Genomic DNA, 16,453 nt, shown 5'->3' on the forward strand with positions numbered 1-16,453 from the left:
TGCATTCAAGGATTTCCAAAAATGTACTTGCCACACCAGGAATTTGAACCGACTTCAATCTGTTAAAAATATACATACCTGCACTTTTATTTCATTGATTGGGGTGGGAAATAAATAAATATAGGTAGATCAAATCTGTCTAACATATTTGATAAATCAAATTAGGGGGAATCATGAAAATATAATACAAGCTATAAACTATTGTTAATGAATACGAAAATAAAACAACAGAAAGACGCAAGAAGTCATGGTATTTACACCGCGTATAAAAACAATAACAGCATGGTGAACTCGACGCAGCGCTATAGAAAGTTAAAAAAAAAGAGAACGCACCCATGTCCGTGACTGCAATGCCTCGTCACCTAACGGCAAATCTGCCGTGTATCTCGCGCCAGTCGTCGAAAGACCGCCAACCGGTCGACATCGTTATGGGGCGTTCCTTACAAAAGTTTACCGCGTACGCGCGCCCTTTCTCCGTTACACACGCCCGCCAAGCGACCACGGGATGCCCTTTTTCCAAACGTCAAAGATCCCAAATAGCACCCACTGCATCTCTCACCGATGAAGTATTTGCCAATGCTAAACCCTACTCTGAAGTACCTGGTCCCAAACCCATTCCGCTCCTTGGAAATACGTGGCGAATGGTCCCCGTTATCGGCCAGTTTGATATATCCGAATTCGCTAAAGTGACCAAATTGTTTCTCGAGAGATATGGAAGGATTGTGCGCCTCGGTGGCTTGATTGGCAGGCCAGATCTGTTGTTTGTGTATGATGCTGATGAAATCGAGAGGATGTACAGGCGGGAAGGACCCACCCCCTTCAGGCCAGCTATGCCGTGTCTTGTGAAATATAAGTCTGAAGTTAGGAAGGATTTCTTTGGAGACTTGCCTGGAGTTGTGGGAGTGTAAGTATTTTTTTTTATATAATTAACTGTAAATCTTGAAATGAGTGTTTTGGAAAACATTTCTGGAAGTTCTTTCTTATATATTTTTCAAAATAAATAAATTACAATATGTAGGTACTTACCTACCTATATTTTAGTAGCGTTCCAAATGAAGTGCATTATAAAGCTGCTTTCTCTCGTAAATTCTTGTTCCATTTCCCCCAGAATATTTCTAAAGCTCTTATTATACTTTCGTAGTGTATCTCAAATCTCAATGATGTTTTCAAAACTCAAAAGTAGCCTTGACTTTCGCGGCGACTTTCACCGCGCCGTATTCGCATTAAAAACTCGAATTAAAATATGTTAATTGCGAATATACCGTGATATCTACTCATTTTTTTTATTTCCTTTATAACAGTCTGAATGAAAATTTAACACACGCAATACTTTCATTCACAATCACATCACGGATTTATAAATTTAATTTTATTGAATAGCTGTACTATGTACTTACCTACATTCAAATTTTGAATCTATACTAATATTATAAAGGCTAGGGGAGGAAGGCCTATTAGTATAGGCGATATATCATCACGCTAAGACCAACAGAAGCGGAGCCACGCGGGCGAAACCGCGGAGCGCAGCTAGTGTAAAATAATTTTATTAAAAAATTTACTAAAGTTCATGACGACATTTCAATAAATTAAAAATACCTATAAAGTATTTAATGTTTCATTGTATTAAGAAGACTTAAGGCCAAAGATATTGCTTAAGCATCTTTGTAAATGATTAACTGCCAAAAGCCTTGAATTATTAAAGAATGTTCCTCACGCAACTGTTTTTTAAAATAATATTATGCCCAGTATCTAAGCCGCGCCCAACGATTAAATCCATTAGATATTTCGCAACTAATCTAGGTTTAGAATACTTTCTAAAATAGTTTCCTTAAATTACATAGTATTATAGTATGAATTGGATATAGATTCCAAATATATTTTTGTGAATCTTTGAAATAATTTTTGATAATGTTCATCTGGCTATTCGTAAAGAACCTTTTTAATTGTCAAAGCTAAACTTGCATATCCTCCTTATATATAAAATACATATAACACATTTTCGCTTTTTGTTTATAACCTTTCCTGACCTTTGTTTGGTTGGTGTTCAAATCGTAATTCCATACAATTTAGCTATTAACCCAAATTTGTTGCTACCAGTGTTACAGCGTAGTCTAAGCTGCAGATATCGCAATATAGATGTCTAGACTCTAGACTCTGTATTTACAAACCTGCCATCGTTTTTGAAGACACAATCGACACAGTGTCGATAAAAGTGTAATTCTATGAAATAATCCTAACCATTTACATTCTTTTTACGCGTCTGCTAATGCTATCTTGGCCAGTACGGGAATACCAATCGCTGTTTATGTCTTTTTATTGAATACTTCAGCATCTATTGACTCACACGATTCAATTATTCTTCACCTTGTGATTGTTTGCTTATTTATATAAATTTATGCCTTGTCACGTATATTGGTCTCATAGGGCATAACTTAGACCTAGGCAATGTGCTCATACAATGATTTATTATACTGGTTCTGTACCTAGAGAATCTAGTCTCAGTATTTTAGGACTTGTAATTGGATTACTGTGGTTAGTGAATTGTATACCTCAAGTGATAGAAGGTTGTTGCTAATTGCTCATGTCGAAACTTGGGTAGATCGTGTCAACTTTCAAGATCTCGTTTTAATATTTTATAAGGTCAATAGATTTAGATGTGTTCTATACCTAGAACTAGAGGAATTTACTTGTGATACAGTTTACACGACCTTCAAAACTGCTGTGTCATTGTTTCCCCAATTACTTAGCACTGAAATGTACTAAACTGAACGACAATGACACTTAGCGGGATGGTATTGAATGTTTGTTTAGCACTTTATTGCGTTGGCGCTCCTGACATAATGCACTTGGAAACTAGAATACCTATGCGTAATGTTATCGCATACTAGGGTTATGTGTTACTAATAATACTAATAACAAATCTAATTTTTGACCTATAGTAGGAATGATTATTGTAATTAATTCAAAGGGATTGCATTTGGCAAAAATTATAAAAAAAGCTCACAATATGTTGGCCGTTGTCACCAAAATACGGATTTTTGTTAAGGATTAATTTTTCTTATTACCTAATGTGTGGTAATGGCTGGTATAGTTATGATAACTTAAAATCGGTGTAAAAATAGCAAAGTTGTCATGCATAGATTCCTCTGGTATATTTGTATCAATCATAATTTTATGTAAGCATAAAGTTTGTCGATTTTATAGGTACTAACTGCTAACCAACTAGCCAAAAATAGCTGAGCAAATTAGCATAACCTTCGGATATATATGTACGTTATAGGTAATTTGTGATATGACTTATTTGTTCGCACACATATCGAGATACATCTCCGTGTCTCCATTGAAACCATTACTAATAGTATATTTGCGAATTTTAGGACGTCCTTACCTATATTATGTTTGTTATTACATCCAAACTTAATCATATTATGGCAGAATGTCTGAATGAAATTGGATGTAAGGGCAAATCCTGGTCTTAAAAATAATAGTTCCTCTTATTTATTATCATCACTATTTTACTTCTAAGTTCTTTTTTATAGATAACGACAAAAGTATGTAAAACTTTTTCAATATGTACACAATAGATATTTTTACACTTTATAAAGGGCAAAGTAAATAAATAACCGTATTTTAAACCTTACCTACACTATTAATTTAATATTCGTATAAGTATTATTTTAGTTTATCCCTAGTCACTTTATGGATAAGTCACAACAAACAGTGTAGCATCACAATCTATACTTATACTTAATATTATAAAGAGGAAAAGTTTGTATGCACAGACATGTATTTTGTATGTATGTATGTATGTATGGTTTTCACGCTTAAACTACTGGACCGATTTTGATAAAATTTGGCACAGACAATCTTTAGACCCTGAGAAAGAACATAGGCTACCTTTTATTGCGAAATATGTACCACGGGCCAAGCCGGGGCGGACCGCTAGTTATCTATCAAACGGTGCGTGGTGCGAACCAGTCAGATATTGTGTTCTACTTGCGAAGTGGGGCGAAGCGAAAGCGAGGTTACCATAGGTAAATGACATCGAGTGACTTTTAGGACTACCACCATCGCTAATTCTCTAGTAGGTAGTTACTAGATTTCTTTGTAACTAATTATAGGTATTTTATGAATAAGATTTTGTATGGGATTACATTTTTTGCTAGAACTTTCTTTTCAGTCGTTGCACTATTGATGGGGGTGTTATTTCCAAACTCGTTTAAATTGTTCATTATTTATTTGGCGATTACTTTATAGAGTTTTAACAATCAGTACTTTACTAGTTAAGAAAATGCAGTTATAAAACTCAAAGATATAGAACCTCCAGTACAAGCACATACTAAATGTACAAAGTACTTGCCTAGAAAATTATTGCATCCACTATGCAGTTTTCACTTTAGGACTAAGGAAGTTGACACAACCAAATCGGGATACGTGCATCTATTGACCACGTGACAGCCGGATTCGGACAGTCCTCATGATATCTTACGATGAAAACTGAGAACATGCTATTGGTATGGCATATTATGATTACGTACTATTTGCTATTGATGAACTACCTATCGTTATTTTACAACTTACAAGTTGACCGTGAAGATGTTCAGTCATTGCTTTATAAAGAATGTTAAATAAACTTAAGTAAATATGAGTAAGAGAACCGGTAAAAGCGATTCATGGACATTATCTGGTTTCGAAACTCGTACCGCAAAAGTATTTAAACAGTTCCTACATGTGAATGAATTATATTTAATATGTACATGAAGTAATTGAAGTTGTAGATTAAAATAATCATCAGTTCCTGATTGGTTGGAACCTTCAATGTTCTTACCGATTTAATTTTTTGATTTGCATACCTAGGTATTCCGTGATAAATACCTACTTATGCCAAACGTCGATGTTATATAGATGGGTACACGGTACACAGTACACACTATAGCTATTTCGTGAATATTCTAAGTGACTAGTTAACTAGCTGTTGTCCGCAGCTTCGCCTGCGTTGAAAGATCACTACGTTAGTCAGTAACCTTTGAGTTATTCATATTTAGTTAGATAATGAAATCTAAAAACGTCTTCTAGTGATTTTACCCAAGTGGCCAAGGACAAGATCAAGAAGATTGTAAGGTACAAAGTTTTTGAGAGGATACTAGCACATACTATAAAGTAGACAGGGCAGCTAGCGCTTCGCGGTTTCACCCGCGTGTCTCTGCTCCTGTTGATCTGATATATTATAGCCTATAGCCTTCCTCGATAAATGGGCTTTCTAACACCGAAATAATTTTTCAAAATTGGACCAGTAGTTCCTGAGATTAGCGCGTTCAAACAAACTCTTCAGCTTTATAATATTAGTATAGATTAGTAACAAGTAACAGCTAATTTTAAACGTTACGTCTCCAATCTGCCACTCACTTGTCTATGTATGACATGCTAAAATTTTCCTTACTTACCGCATTGTCTCACGATCGAGAAGCACGACAAACAAACAGCCAATCAGATGGCTAGCTGTATAATTTTAATTCTGTATGCGATTTCTTCATAACTACTTGGAAAGGAGAATTTTTAAAGTTATAAACGAGTTTGTGGGACTGATGTAGATCGATTTGGGTGTTATGATGTGTTTGTAACAGAATATATATTTCGCGCTGATCAAATTTGAGCATTTGGGTAATTTATTTTTATTTTAAACTCCTAGTTCGGGAAAGTTTAAAATAGCAATTTAATGTAGAGAAATAGGTGGAGGTAGTTCATAAGAATATTGTATAACCTTCGAAACATAATATTATATCAACAGACAACAACTTAGTCTCCCGGTGGGCCGTGAGTCGTGACCACACTCGCTGTAATGTTCGAAACGTCAGGTAAACAATATAATGATTAACCGTCCCACTTGTGTAAAATCAATAAAATAATAAGCAGGAATTTTAATTAAAAAAGTAATAGTGTAGTTTCTAACTAAGAACTTCTCCAATTCTTACTTCGCCTGGATTCAGTGGTTAATAATTCATAAGCTTATAATAATCGATTAGCGAAGGGGCTTGATTTTGCCAGTGCAGATCAATAAAAATAATCTGGCATAACTCATAAGAAGATACATTATCTATATAATAAAAATTAATATGAACAAGGAAATAAACTAATTAAATATTTCAGTTGTTTATATTCAACCTGTTTCGATCGTTGAACTTGCGAGTTCATTGGCCCAATTTACTACAACTTAATTTATCAATGAGTGTAGTATTTAGGTTTTCCGAGAGTATAATTGTTATTCACTGAGTTGCTTTAGGATTAATGAAGGTCTGTTGTGAATTATTCATGCAACCTGATTATGAAAGCCACACGTGCTTATAGATCGTAAAATATATTATTAGGTCTTATGTTAGTCTATATCTATAGAAATTAGAAATAAAAATGAAACCCGTTTGGGCGCGTTCCCACCGTGTCGTGACGACAGATAATCGTGTAGTTTTAAGTGTCGTGGCTTATATGTTTAAATGGAGGTGTTCACATTTAGAACGACACGTCTACGACAGTTTTTGCAGTGACGACACTTTGTCGTGACAGTGGGAACGGCAAGCACGACAGTCGTAAAACGATAAAAAATCGTGGACGGCAACTCTATGACGTCCATTGAACTCAGGAGAGTAAACGCACTAGTAATCACCAAGCGAACGCAGAGGCGACTAGATTTGTAGCTTGCTGATGATGTGTAAACGACAAAGCGACTGCCAGGAAACGATAAAATGTCGTCGCGATCCAATGGGAACAGATAGATACGACAGTCGCTAAACGATAAAAAATGTTGACGACAAACAATCGTTATAATGGGAACAGGTAAAGACGACAGTCGTCGAACGATAAATTAGTCGTTACGACATAGTGGGAACGCGCCCTTTCGCGTTGTCACGGCATCACGTGTGAACGGCTGAACCGATTTCGATAATTCTTTTTTTTTATTATTTTCCTTGAAGTACGAGGATGGTTCTTATGTATAGAAAACGTAAATATGTACCACGGGCGGAGCCGGGGCGGGCGGAAAATATATATCCTTATTAGATTAGCTACTTATGACTGTAGGTTATAAGTAGGTACTCTCTAGTGTGTGCTACCTACCTAATTACCCATAAACTTCGCATTTTAATTGTCATGAGCACATCTCTAGCGGAAATAATAAATGATGACATTTAACCTTAGACCGGTAGAGTTGAGAAATGTTTGTCGAGGGCCAAAGTTTGATGTCAACATTGCGATTTGCGTGTAGCTTTTGGTAAATATTTACTTTCGTAATTAAAACTTGATGAATTAAAATTTAGGTAACTACTATGTATGTCTAGTACAATAGATAAAATAGTGAATAATAAATTTTGCTTGCAACTTTTTGCTTATTGGCAATATATTTTAATACGTTAAAATATTAAAATACAACAAAATGTTTTAGTAAAGGTCGGTGGAACGTCAATGAAACAACGAGTGTGGAGTCTGACTGGTTTATTAAAAACTGTTAGAACTACCGACAGTGAATTATTACCAAACCACCCTCCATTTTTCCCCTCTTTAAAATACATACATATTTGAATACAAAATACAACTTTAAATAACAAGAACTTAACAAACTTAACATTTTAATTTTACTTGTTACTAAACAACTTACGAGAACGCTCGTAAGCTCGTACAGCTCGAGCGGATGCACCGTCAGGAGGAGGGGTGGGGGAGCGCGTGACTGAATTTGCGGTCGATTTACCTGTATCCTTATCGGTCGCGTCCTGGTCCGCCTCCTCCTCCTCCGCCACATCAGCACATGTCCCGTCAGCACCATAGCTTGCGGGGGCACAATCAGTCGATTTATTCAAATTCGGCCGGGATAAAGAGAATCGACTTTTACGGTTCCCGCTATCCAGTGAAATAATTTGATCTTGATGCCTACGCCATTCGACCCCGTCATCAACCTTCACCTTATAAGAAACAGGGCCGGTCTTTTGCGTCACATTACCCTCGACCCATTTAGGCGACTTACTGGAATAACTACGTACAAGTACGGGATCCCCGTTCTCGAAATTCCTATCCTGACCTCCCTTGTTAGCCATCTGCCGCTGCTGTGCCGTGCGCACCTCTGCAGCGACGTCCGGACGTAACGCGTCTAAGCGACCGCGCAGACGGTGGCCTAAAAGCGCTACGGCCGGCGAAACTTTAGTCGTGGCGTGCTCCACGTTACGATATTGAAATAAAAACTTCGACAGTGCTTTAGAAATATTTTCGCCTTCATAAATAGCCCTTTTAATTACCTTCTTTACCGTCTTAACCGCATTCTCCGCGGCCCCATTACCTTGTGGTCTGTACGGTGCCGACGTTACATGTTGTATACAATTTTTATTACAGTAAGTTTTAAAATCTATAGACGAGAACGGGGGGCCATTATCAGTAACTAGCTGGGACGGTAATCCGAATCTAGCAAAGATAGACCTCAACACTGACACCGTGGATTCAGTGTCTGTTCGTTTCATTGCAATTACCTCAATCCATTTCGAGAAAGCGTCAACTAATATAAAATATTTTACACTTTTTTGTAAAAAACTGCATTTTTCAAATTTAACAGTAAAACCCATAGCCCGTAACCGTTCTAATACTGTACGTAAATTTCTTAAATGACTTTTCCTATCCACCCCGGTAACACAGACGTCGTCCAAGAATACAACGGTATTTGGAACACCCCGAAGGGTTTCCTCCATGATCTTTTGAAACTTCTCCGGGATACACGACAAACCGAATGGCGTGCGACGATATACAAATGTACCGACGTGCGTAGTTATAGCCGTATAACGCTGTGATTCATTCGATAACAAGCATTGTTGATAACTATGTTTTAAATCAATTTTTGAATACTCTTCTCCCCCACTCAGTGAAGCGAACAACTCCTCGATCCGAGGAAGTGGATATGGATCACGCTTAAGAATCGGATTTATAGTAATTTTATAATCACCGCAAATTCTTATATCGCCGCATTCTTTAACCACGGGTACTATCGGCGTCCCATAATCGGATGACTCAACACGGTAAATAATTCCCTCTTGCTCTAACCGCGCCAGCTCGCTCTCAACGCGAGCGCGCAGTGCTAACGGCACGGGTCGCGCGCGCACGTATACGGGCTTCTCATCCTTTACATATAACGTTATTGTTTTTTTACAAGTTCCTAACTTATCCGTAAACACCTCCGGAAATTCACACATTAATTGACTCACAAATGGATCGCTCTTTACATCCACATTAATTTCCTGTAAATCTATGGCTATATTTTTAACTCCAAGAGCGCGTACCCACTCTCTGCCTAACAAAGGACGTCCCCCGTTCTTAATTACATAAAGTTTACAATTATACACGGAGACCTTACCGAGGGTTACATTTACATTAATAAATCCAAGCGAGTTTATCGTCGAACCGACATAACTGCGTATGTTTATATTATTAGATAATACAGTTTTATTACAAAAATTACGCCTAAAAAAATCTTCGCTTATGGTCGAAATTCGGCTGCCGGTATCGACTTCGAACTCGATTGGACGTCCATCCACTTTAACCATAACTAAATAAGGTTGGTCACCTGTACCGTCCACTTGGATGTTGAAAAATTCCTCGTCTCGCTCATCGTCACTCACGTAATTATGTCGGGCGTTCGCCCGCCCTTTGCCACTCACTGATTTACACATATTTTTTAAATGGCCACGCACACCACACTCATCACAATTATAATTAGCAAACCGGCACTTATCCGGCCGGTGCGGCCTCCCACACCGCCAGCAGCGGCCGGTGCCGCCGGCCCCGCCGCCCGCGCCGCTCCCGCCGCCGCCGTGCTGCGCGGGCGGGCGCGCGGCCCCGCGAAGCTGCGAGCGCCGTACGCTCGCCTGGTGCAGGCCTTCGCCCGCCGCCGACCCGCTGCCGCCGCCCACGCCTACTGCGCTCGGGGCTGCGCTCACCTCTGCGTGTCGTTCCGCCGCCTCCAAGGCCAGAGCCAGCTCCACGGCCTGTTTATAATTTATGTCTTTTTCGGCAAAAATTCGCGATCGCATCGCCTCACTCGCCAATCCAGAAACGAACTGGTCACGTAAATTCTCTTCTAAATTGCTGCCGAAATTGCACGTAGTCGCCAAATGTTTTAAATTATGTAAATATTCTGTGAGCGGCTCGCCGACGAGTTGTCGACGTAAGCGAAAAACATGGCGCTCGGCTATCTCAGAACGCTGTGGTTCTAGGTGTTGTCTCACGAGGTCAACGAGCTCTTCAAACGACTTTGATTCGGGATGCTCCGGCGAACATAAATCGCACATTAGTGCATATGTTGTCTCTCCCACAACAGTAATTAGTAATGGCACTTGCAATTCATCTCTGATTTCGTTCAACAATAAGAATTGTCTCACACGGCGAATATATGCTGGCCATTGTTTGGAGTTAACATCAAACGGCTCCAATTTCCCTATAGGCATGTTCACAACACTTTACTCACGTCACGCGTAGTTCCGACTCGTCGCCAATGGAACGTCAATGAAACAACGAGTGTGGAGTCTGACTGGTTTATTAAAAACTGTTAGAACTACCGACAGTGAATTATTACCAAACCACCCTCCAGTCGGCAAAGCACCTGTAACAGTGTTAAGGGTGAAGGTGACCTCGCGTAACATCATGTCACCTGCTCATTGACTTGTTCTGCCATAAAAAAGCATATATAAACAGTTCTTCCCATACACTTTTTTCTATTACTACCATAAAGTGTGAAGTGAAGTCCCGTGTCCCCGTAGTGGGGTAAGGGGCAGATGCATTATTCATACATCTGTTTCACTGATCGATTTTCTTTAGGGACAAGTAGGTGATCAGCCTTCTGTGTCCTGCCAGACCGAGAGACATTTTTTTTTCTTCGTCTCCACCGGGAATCGAACCCAGGACCCCTCGGTTCTACGCTCAAGCGTCAACCACTGTACCAAGGAGGTTCTATAACTATCATAATAACCAACAATTTGTTTACAGCCACGGCGAGCAATGGAGAACATTCCGGTCCAAAGTCCAACGTCCGATCTTACAGCCTCAAACTGTCAAAAAGTATGTGGCTCCCATTGAGATGGTGACAGAAGACTTTATAAAGTACATGGAAGACGCTAGAGATGAAAATGGAGATTTGCCGAAGGAATTTGACAATGATATACACAAGTGGTCTCTTGAATGTGAGTATAATAATTCGTTAAATGTACTAGTATAGTATGTATATGATTTGTGATGTAGGTATGCTTATGATAATACAGCCAGTATTCATATAAACACACCTACATCACCCGCGTGCGTGAAGAGGTTTTAATTTTAATCCATTACGAACATTAGTTCCTGTGGGAATATCGGTATAAAAAATATAACCGTAGATGCTTTATAGCCTTATAACAACAGCTTTTTTTTCTATATCAAAATTTTCGTAAACGGTTTGGGAAGAGCACTAAATCATCTTGAAAGGAGCGCTTTTTTAAATTGTAATAATCTGAATGATCGCCAAAATCTTAAAGGAGAAGGCACTCTAAGAAGAATTTAATTAACATTTCATTATTCTTCAGGTATCGGCCGTGTAGCTCTAGATGTACGGCTAGGTTGTCTCTCCCGGGACCTAAGCAACAACTCAGAACCACAACGCATCATAGACGCGGCCAAATACGCGCTACGCAATGTAGCTGTGTTGGAATTAAAGGCACCATACTGGAGATACATACCGACACCGTTGTGGACGAAATATGTTAATAATATGAACTTCTTTGTTGAGTAAGTATATAGAACACAGTATCTCAATTCTTAATACTATTATAAAGGCGAAAGTTTGTATGGATGTATGGATGTATGGATGTTTGTTACTCTTTCACGTAAAAACTACTGAACCGATTATAATGAAATTTAGCACACATATAGAGGGTAACTTGGATTAACACATAGGATAGGTTTTATCCCGGAAATCCCACGGGAACGGGAATTATGCGGGTTTTCCTTTGAAAAGGCGGGCGAAGCCGCGGGCGGAAATCTAGTGCTCTATATAATAGTCTATGGTGAAATTTTATTTTTATTGAAAGAAAGAAAGAAAACTGTTTTGGCACTCCGGAGAGTCTCTAATTTATTGAAAAGATAATTATAGATGATGAAAAACAGTCATTCTAATTTTCCACAGGTACCTTCGATTCCTAAGAATATGTTAATTGATAGCTAACCTATAGTTAACCAATATTCCTAAAATATAGTAATACTTTTCACTAAATGATCCATAAATTGATTAAAACAGCCTCTATTAGAGTCTATCTAATAAGAACTAAGATTTAATAATTCCTTTTAATCATCATATTTATCTAAAATATATTTGTATTTTTCAGGCTATGCTCACGTTACATCAACGAGGCGCTAGAGCGTCTAAAAACCAAGAAAGTGACGTCAGAGAATGACTTATCCCTTCTCGAACGGGTTCTCAAGAGCGAAGGAGACCCTAAGATAGCTACCATTATGGCCCTTGACCTTATCCTCGTTGGCATTGATACGGTGAGAATTTATTTTTTAAGTGAAACTTCTTTAGGCGCGTTGAGAATAAAATTTCAAGGTCGTGTCATGGCAATACCGTCGCGTCATGGAGTAAGGCGACGATTTTGGTATATGTACTTGAATCTTGCCAAAGAAGTTTCACTTCTTACACGTGTGCTCGGCACACACGCTCTTTTTTATGTAGCGTTGGGGTTAAAATTTAATGGCCTAATATTACCATCGTTTGGGCAGGCGGATGAACAAGTTAATTAAAATTGGTTTTATTGTTTGAAAAGACGTATATTCAGCTACTAATGTTATAAATGTGTAAGTAATCTCTTCATTAATCTTTTTATTAAACTTTTACCACATATTACTAAATAGTAAATTAATTTGATGAAAATAGTTGAATACCAATGATTAAATAGGAAAGAGTTGGTATTTTTGTCAGTTGTTTTGTCCATTGTTAAAGCAACGGAATAGAGATAGTATTGCATTTTGATATATCATACCTATTATTCATATAATATAAAATTGATTTATATTTGCCTCAATAACAGTGGTTATTCCTCCAAATAAATAGAGATTCCCATAATTAAATGTTTTTCTTTCTTTCTTCTTTATTTATTTCTTTCATAAAGAAACAAAATAATTTACTAAAATTACGTATCTGCTTACAGATTTCAATGGCAGTCTGTTCGATTCTCTACCAAGCGGCCACAAGACTGAAGCAACAAGAAAAAATGGCGGAAGAGATAAGAAGAGTATTACCTGATCCGACTAAACCTCTCTCTTACTCGGATTTGGACAAGTTACATTATACTAAGGCGTTTGTTAGAGAAGTTTTTAGGTATGCATTTTAATGCCAATTTTAATTTGCCATAATTAGAAACAGAAGAAAATGTATGTAGTCTATAATTACTGAGGAATAACGTAATTTTCACTAGTGGTGCGATTTTATATAAGGATTAGATAGTTTTTTGGTTTATGCCCTTAGAAACAATTTAATCTTTTGCCTTTATCAGTGCACATACAGTTTTTGTATTAAGAAAATAGTAGCTGTTTAAAATTCTTGTTGAATTTGATTTTTTGATTAAAAATTTTCATATACATTTCTTATTTTCTAATTGCAGGATGTATTCAACAGTTATTGGCAATGGAAGAACGTTGCAAGAAGATGACGTCATTTGCGGCTATCATATACCGAAAGGCGTAAGAATATTTTCACATAATAATCTATCATTTATGTAGTGGCTGTTATAATAGATAATAAATATAGTTAATAGTTAATCGATTATTATTATATAGATAAATCTTGTCTCTTCAATTAAATGTTGAGTTTTTGATAGAAACAAAAAAATAAATACTATTCTATAACGCTTAGGAATAGTGTACTTAGCTTTTTCCAGTGAAACCATGTTTGAAATCGCTGCAATAATTTTGAACATATTATATAACACACATAAAATTGTTGCCCTTTAATATAATAAAGTAAGTATATAAGAAACCCACCTACCATTAAAGAACATAATTATCACCAGGGAGTTATAATGATGTCTCTTAGCAGTATTATTTCCAGCGTGGGACGCGCTAGGCGACCTATACACTGGAAATAATAATGCTTTAAGATATCACGTTACGAGGACAGGTCCGTAAATTAAAGTATACGAACGATTCGTATATTAGAGACTAGCGGTCCGCCCCGGCTTCGCCCGTGGTACCTACATGTTTAAACTATCCTATCTCTCAAGTTGGATCGAACTGCACTTGGTGTGTGAATTTTATTATAATCGGTTAAGTGGTTTAGGAGTCCATTGAGGACAAACATTGTGACACGAGATTTATTATATATTAAGATATACACCCGATTCAAACTGTGAACTAATGATCACCAGGTGGAAGTAGTATTCCCGACCATAGTGACTGGTAATATGGAGCAATTTGTCTCGAATCCAGACGAGTTCAGGCCAGAAAGGTGGCTTGAGGGAAATGGCCGTTTAAACTAATTTGCCTGTATAATATGTATATTAAAATAGGTTTTTAGTTTTGTGACAAACACACGATTACAGTATCTAATTGTCACCAGGTGCAAGTGGTATTCCCGACCATAGTGACCGGTAATATGGAGCAATTTGTCTCGAACCCAGACGAGTTCAGGCCAGAAAGGTGGCTTGAGGGAAATGGCCGTTTGCATTCATTTGCCTCTTTGCCCTATGGTTTTGGGGCAAGAATATGTTTGGGCAGACGATTCGCTGATTTGGAGATACAAGTGCTTTTGGCTAAGGTTAGATTATAGCATTGTATTTGTTATTGAAACTCGTTTGTTTATTAAAGTATACTTCCTTTTGACAATATACGTAGATTTATATCTACAAAATGTAAAGCTTCATTTTTAAATCTGGTTATGTTGTAAAGTTTCCGATTGTTGAAAATGGATATTTGATTGAAATACATTGAACAAAATAAATTGTTGTTGGCATGAAAACAAATGTAATTAAAAGAAAATGTATTTAGTTTTAGTACCATATAGAAAACATTTTATAAAAATATACACCTCATAAAGATATTCATTAAATACACGACTGCATAAAGTATGATTGTATAATGCATAAAGTAATAAATACTATTTTAACAAGATCATTTATTTTTCAGCTATTACGCCGCTACAGATTGGAATACCACCACGAGCCGCTCGAATACGCAGTTACATTCATGTACGCGCCAGACGGGCCTCTGCGTTTGCGAATGATCGAACGATAGAATGCTTTTTAAAAATTCAAATTTAGAATTACGGTGTTTTATTGTTAAAACTTTTTTTATGACCAGTTTTAATTTTTAAAAAGAATGAACTGTCAAGCTGCCTGCCTGTCTATGGTTCGAGTGATTTTTTTTTTAGTTTAAGAATTAATATTTAAATGGACTTGATATTATTTTGCGATGAAATGATATGAGTTATCTAGTTATGAGTTTGTATCCCGATTATACAATATACATGAGCATGATAATATGCTTATAAATTATTATTATTAATTGCATAATTACATATATATTTTGTATCTGTACTCAAAAGTCAAACGAAATTAATAATATTAACAAGTTTTTATCTGTTTAATAATGTACATTGTACACAATATGTAAATAAATAAATAAAATTATATGGTTTTGTTTTATTCCTCATGTTTTTACATCACAACACTACATAAATTGTTCGTTAGTCTGCCTATATGCTTTGTAACCAAAACGTCCTCGATGCCCCGTGCTGCTCTTGCAAAGTTCAAAATGAAAAATTAAAACAATAAAGCCTTAGTTAGACACTTTTAAATGTGTGTATAGGTAATATAATTTAAACATAAGTACATATAATGCTTCCTATTTATATAAATACACAAAACTTAATCGGTTTATAGCATAAAAAATTGCTTGATCACAAATAAATCACGATTTATTATCTTTATTAAGCTCTTCACGAGACGATAAACTCATCCAAGATACTCAATATTTTATTGCCCATACATAACCATTATGATGGTTAATCGATTGAGTATTTGCTGATCGTAACTTCAATATTTACGTATTAATTATCTTTTATGGCAAGACCACACCTAAAGTTTGTAATAACTGAGCGTTTTCTAAGCGTATTGGTTTAGGCTTAGGGTTGCCAGTTTTTAATTAAGCTATTGCATAGCTTCTATCGCGGGCATTGAGCGCGGGGACCGAATCCAGAAATTTAGTAACGAAAAACCTCACGCTCCCCACTCCGACGGGCGCGGAGGTGTGGCTTGAAGGCATAGCATGCAATAGCTTTACCGCGGCAGTCCCCGAGTGCCACACGTCTTTTTTTTAACCGATTTTTATAAGGAAGGAAATTTTTAATGTTTGTGAAATGCGCACAATTTTTTGTAAATACATTGCCATTTTTTTTCATTCATTTTCG

General features: G+C 37.0%; 2 protein-coding genes across 3 annotated transcripts; one reads left to right on the top strand and one right to left on the bottom strand.

The window, feature by feature from the left end:
* The first annotated feature begins 182 nt into the window (after window positions 1-182).
* Window positions 183-15,676, top strand: LOC149897179 (putative cytochrome P450 301a1, mitochondrial). Of its 2 annotated transcripts, XM_090116823.1 has the most exons (8): window positions 183-904; window positions 11,008-11,201; window positions 11,580-11,781; window positions 12,378-12,540; window positions 13,200-13,369; window positions 13,653-13,731; window positions 14,606-14,803; window positions 15,172-15,676. In XM_090116823.1, exons 1-8 carry the CDS (start codon window positions 336-338, stop codon window positions 15,277-15,279), a joined length of 1,683 nt encoding a protein of 560 aa, XP_089972949.1. In that variant the 5' UTR covers window positions 183-335; the 3' UTR covers window positions 15,280-15,676. The 2 variants fall into 2 exon arrangements, with proteins under 2 accessions (XP_089972949.1, XP_089972950.1); XM_090116824.1 differs by lacking the exons at window positions 14,606-14,803; window positions 15,172-15,676 and adding an exon at window positions 14,415-14,550.
* Window positions 7,623-10,589, bottom strand: LOC149897180 (uncharacterized). The gene is made up of 2 exons (XM_090117007.1): window positions 8,608-10,589; window positions 7,623-8,325 (listed from the first exon to the last, which is right to left on the bottom strand). Exons 1-2 carry the CDS (start codon window positions 10,467-10,469, stop codon window positions 7,623-7,625), a joined length of 2,565 nt encoding a protein of 854 aa, XP_089973133.1. The 5' UTR covers window positions 10,470-10,589.
* Window positions 15,677-16,453: the final 777 nt, after the last annotated feature.

This window comes from Colias eurytheme, chromosome 26 (genome assembly GCF_061535395.1).
Source record: "Colias eurytheme isolate Ceu_HAF_F1 chromosome 26, ilColEury1 Martin Lab GWU primary, whole genome shotgun sequence".
Lineage (NCBI taxonomy): Eukaryota > Metazoa > Arthropoda > Insecta > Lepidoptera > Pieridae > Colias > Colias eurytheme.

What these genes read in the sequence shown, in the direction of transcription:
- LOC149897180 (XM_090117007.1), bottom strand. Translation starts at nt 10,469, where the DNA reads ATGCCTATAGGGAAATTGGAGCCGTTTGATGTTAACTCCAAACAATGG. An exon ending in TTACGTACAGTATTAGAACG is followed by an intron (nt 8,326 to 8,607) that starts GTTACGGGCTAT and finishes GGCACCGTACAG; the next exon opens with ACCACAAGGTAATGGGGCCG.
- LOC149897179 (XM_090116823.1), top strand. Translation starts at nt 336, where the DNA reads ATGTCCGTGACTGCAATGCCTCGTCACCTAACGGCAAATCTGCCGTGT. An exon ending in TTGCCTGGAGTTGTGGGAGT is followed by an intron (nt 905 to 11,007) that starts GTAAGTATTTTT and finishes ATTTGTTTACAG; the next exon opens with CCACGGCGAGCAATGGAGAA. An exon ending in TCCTCGTTGGCATTGATACG is followed by an intron (nt 12,541 to 13,199) that starts GTGAGAATTTAT and finishes ATCTGCTTACAG; the next exon opens with ATTTCAATGGCAGTCTGTTC.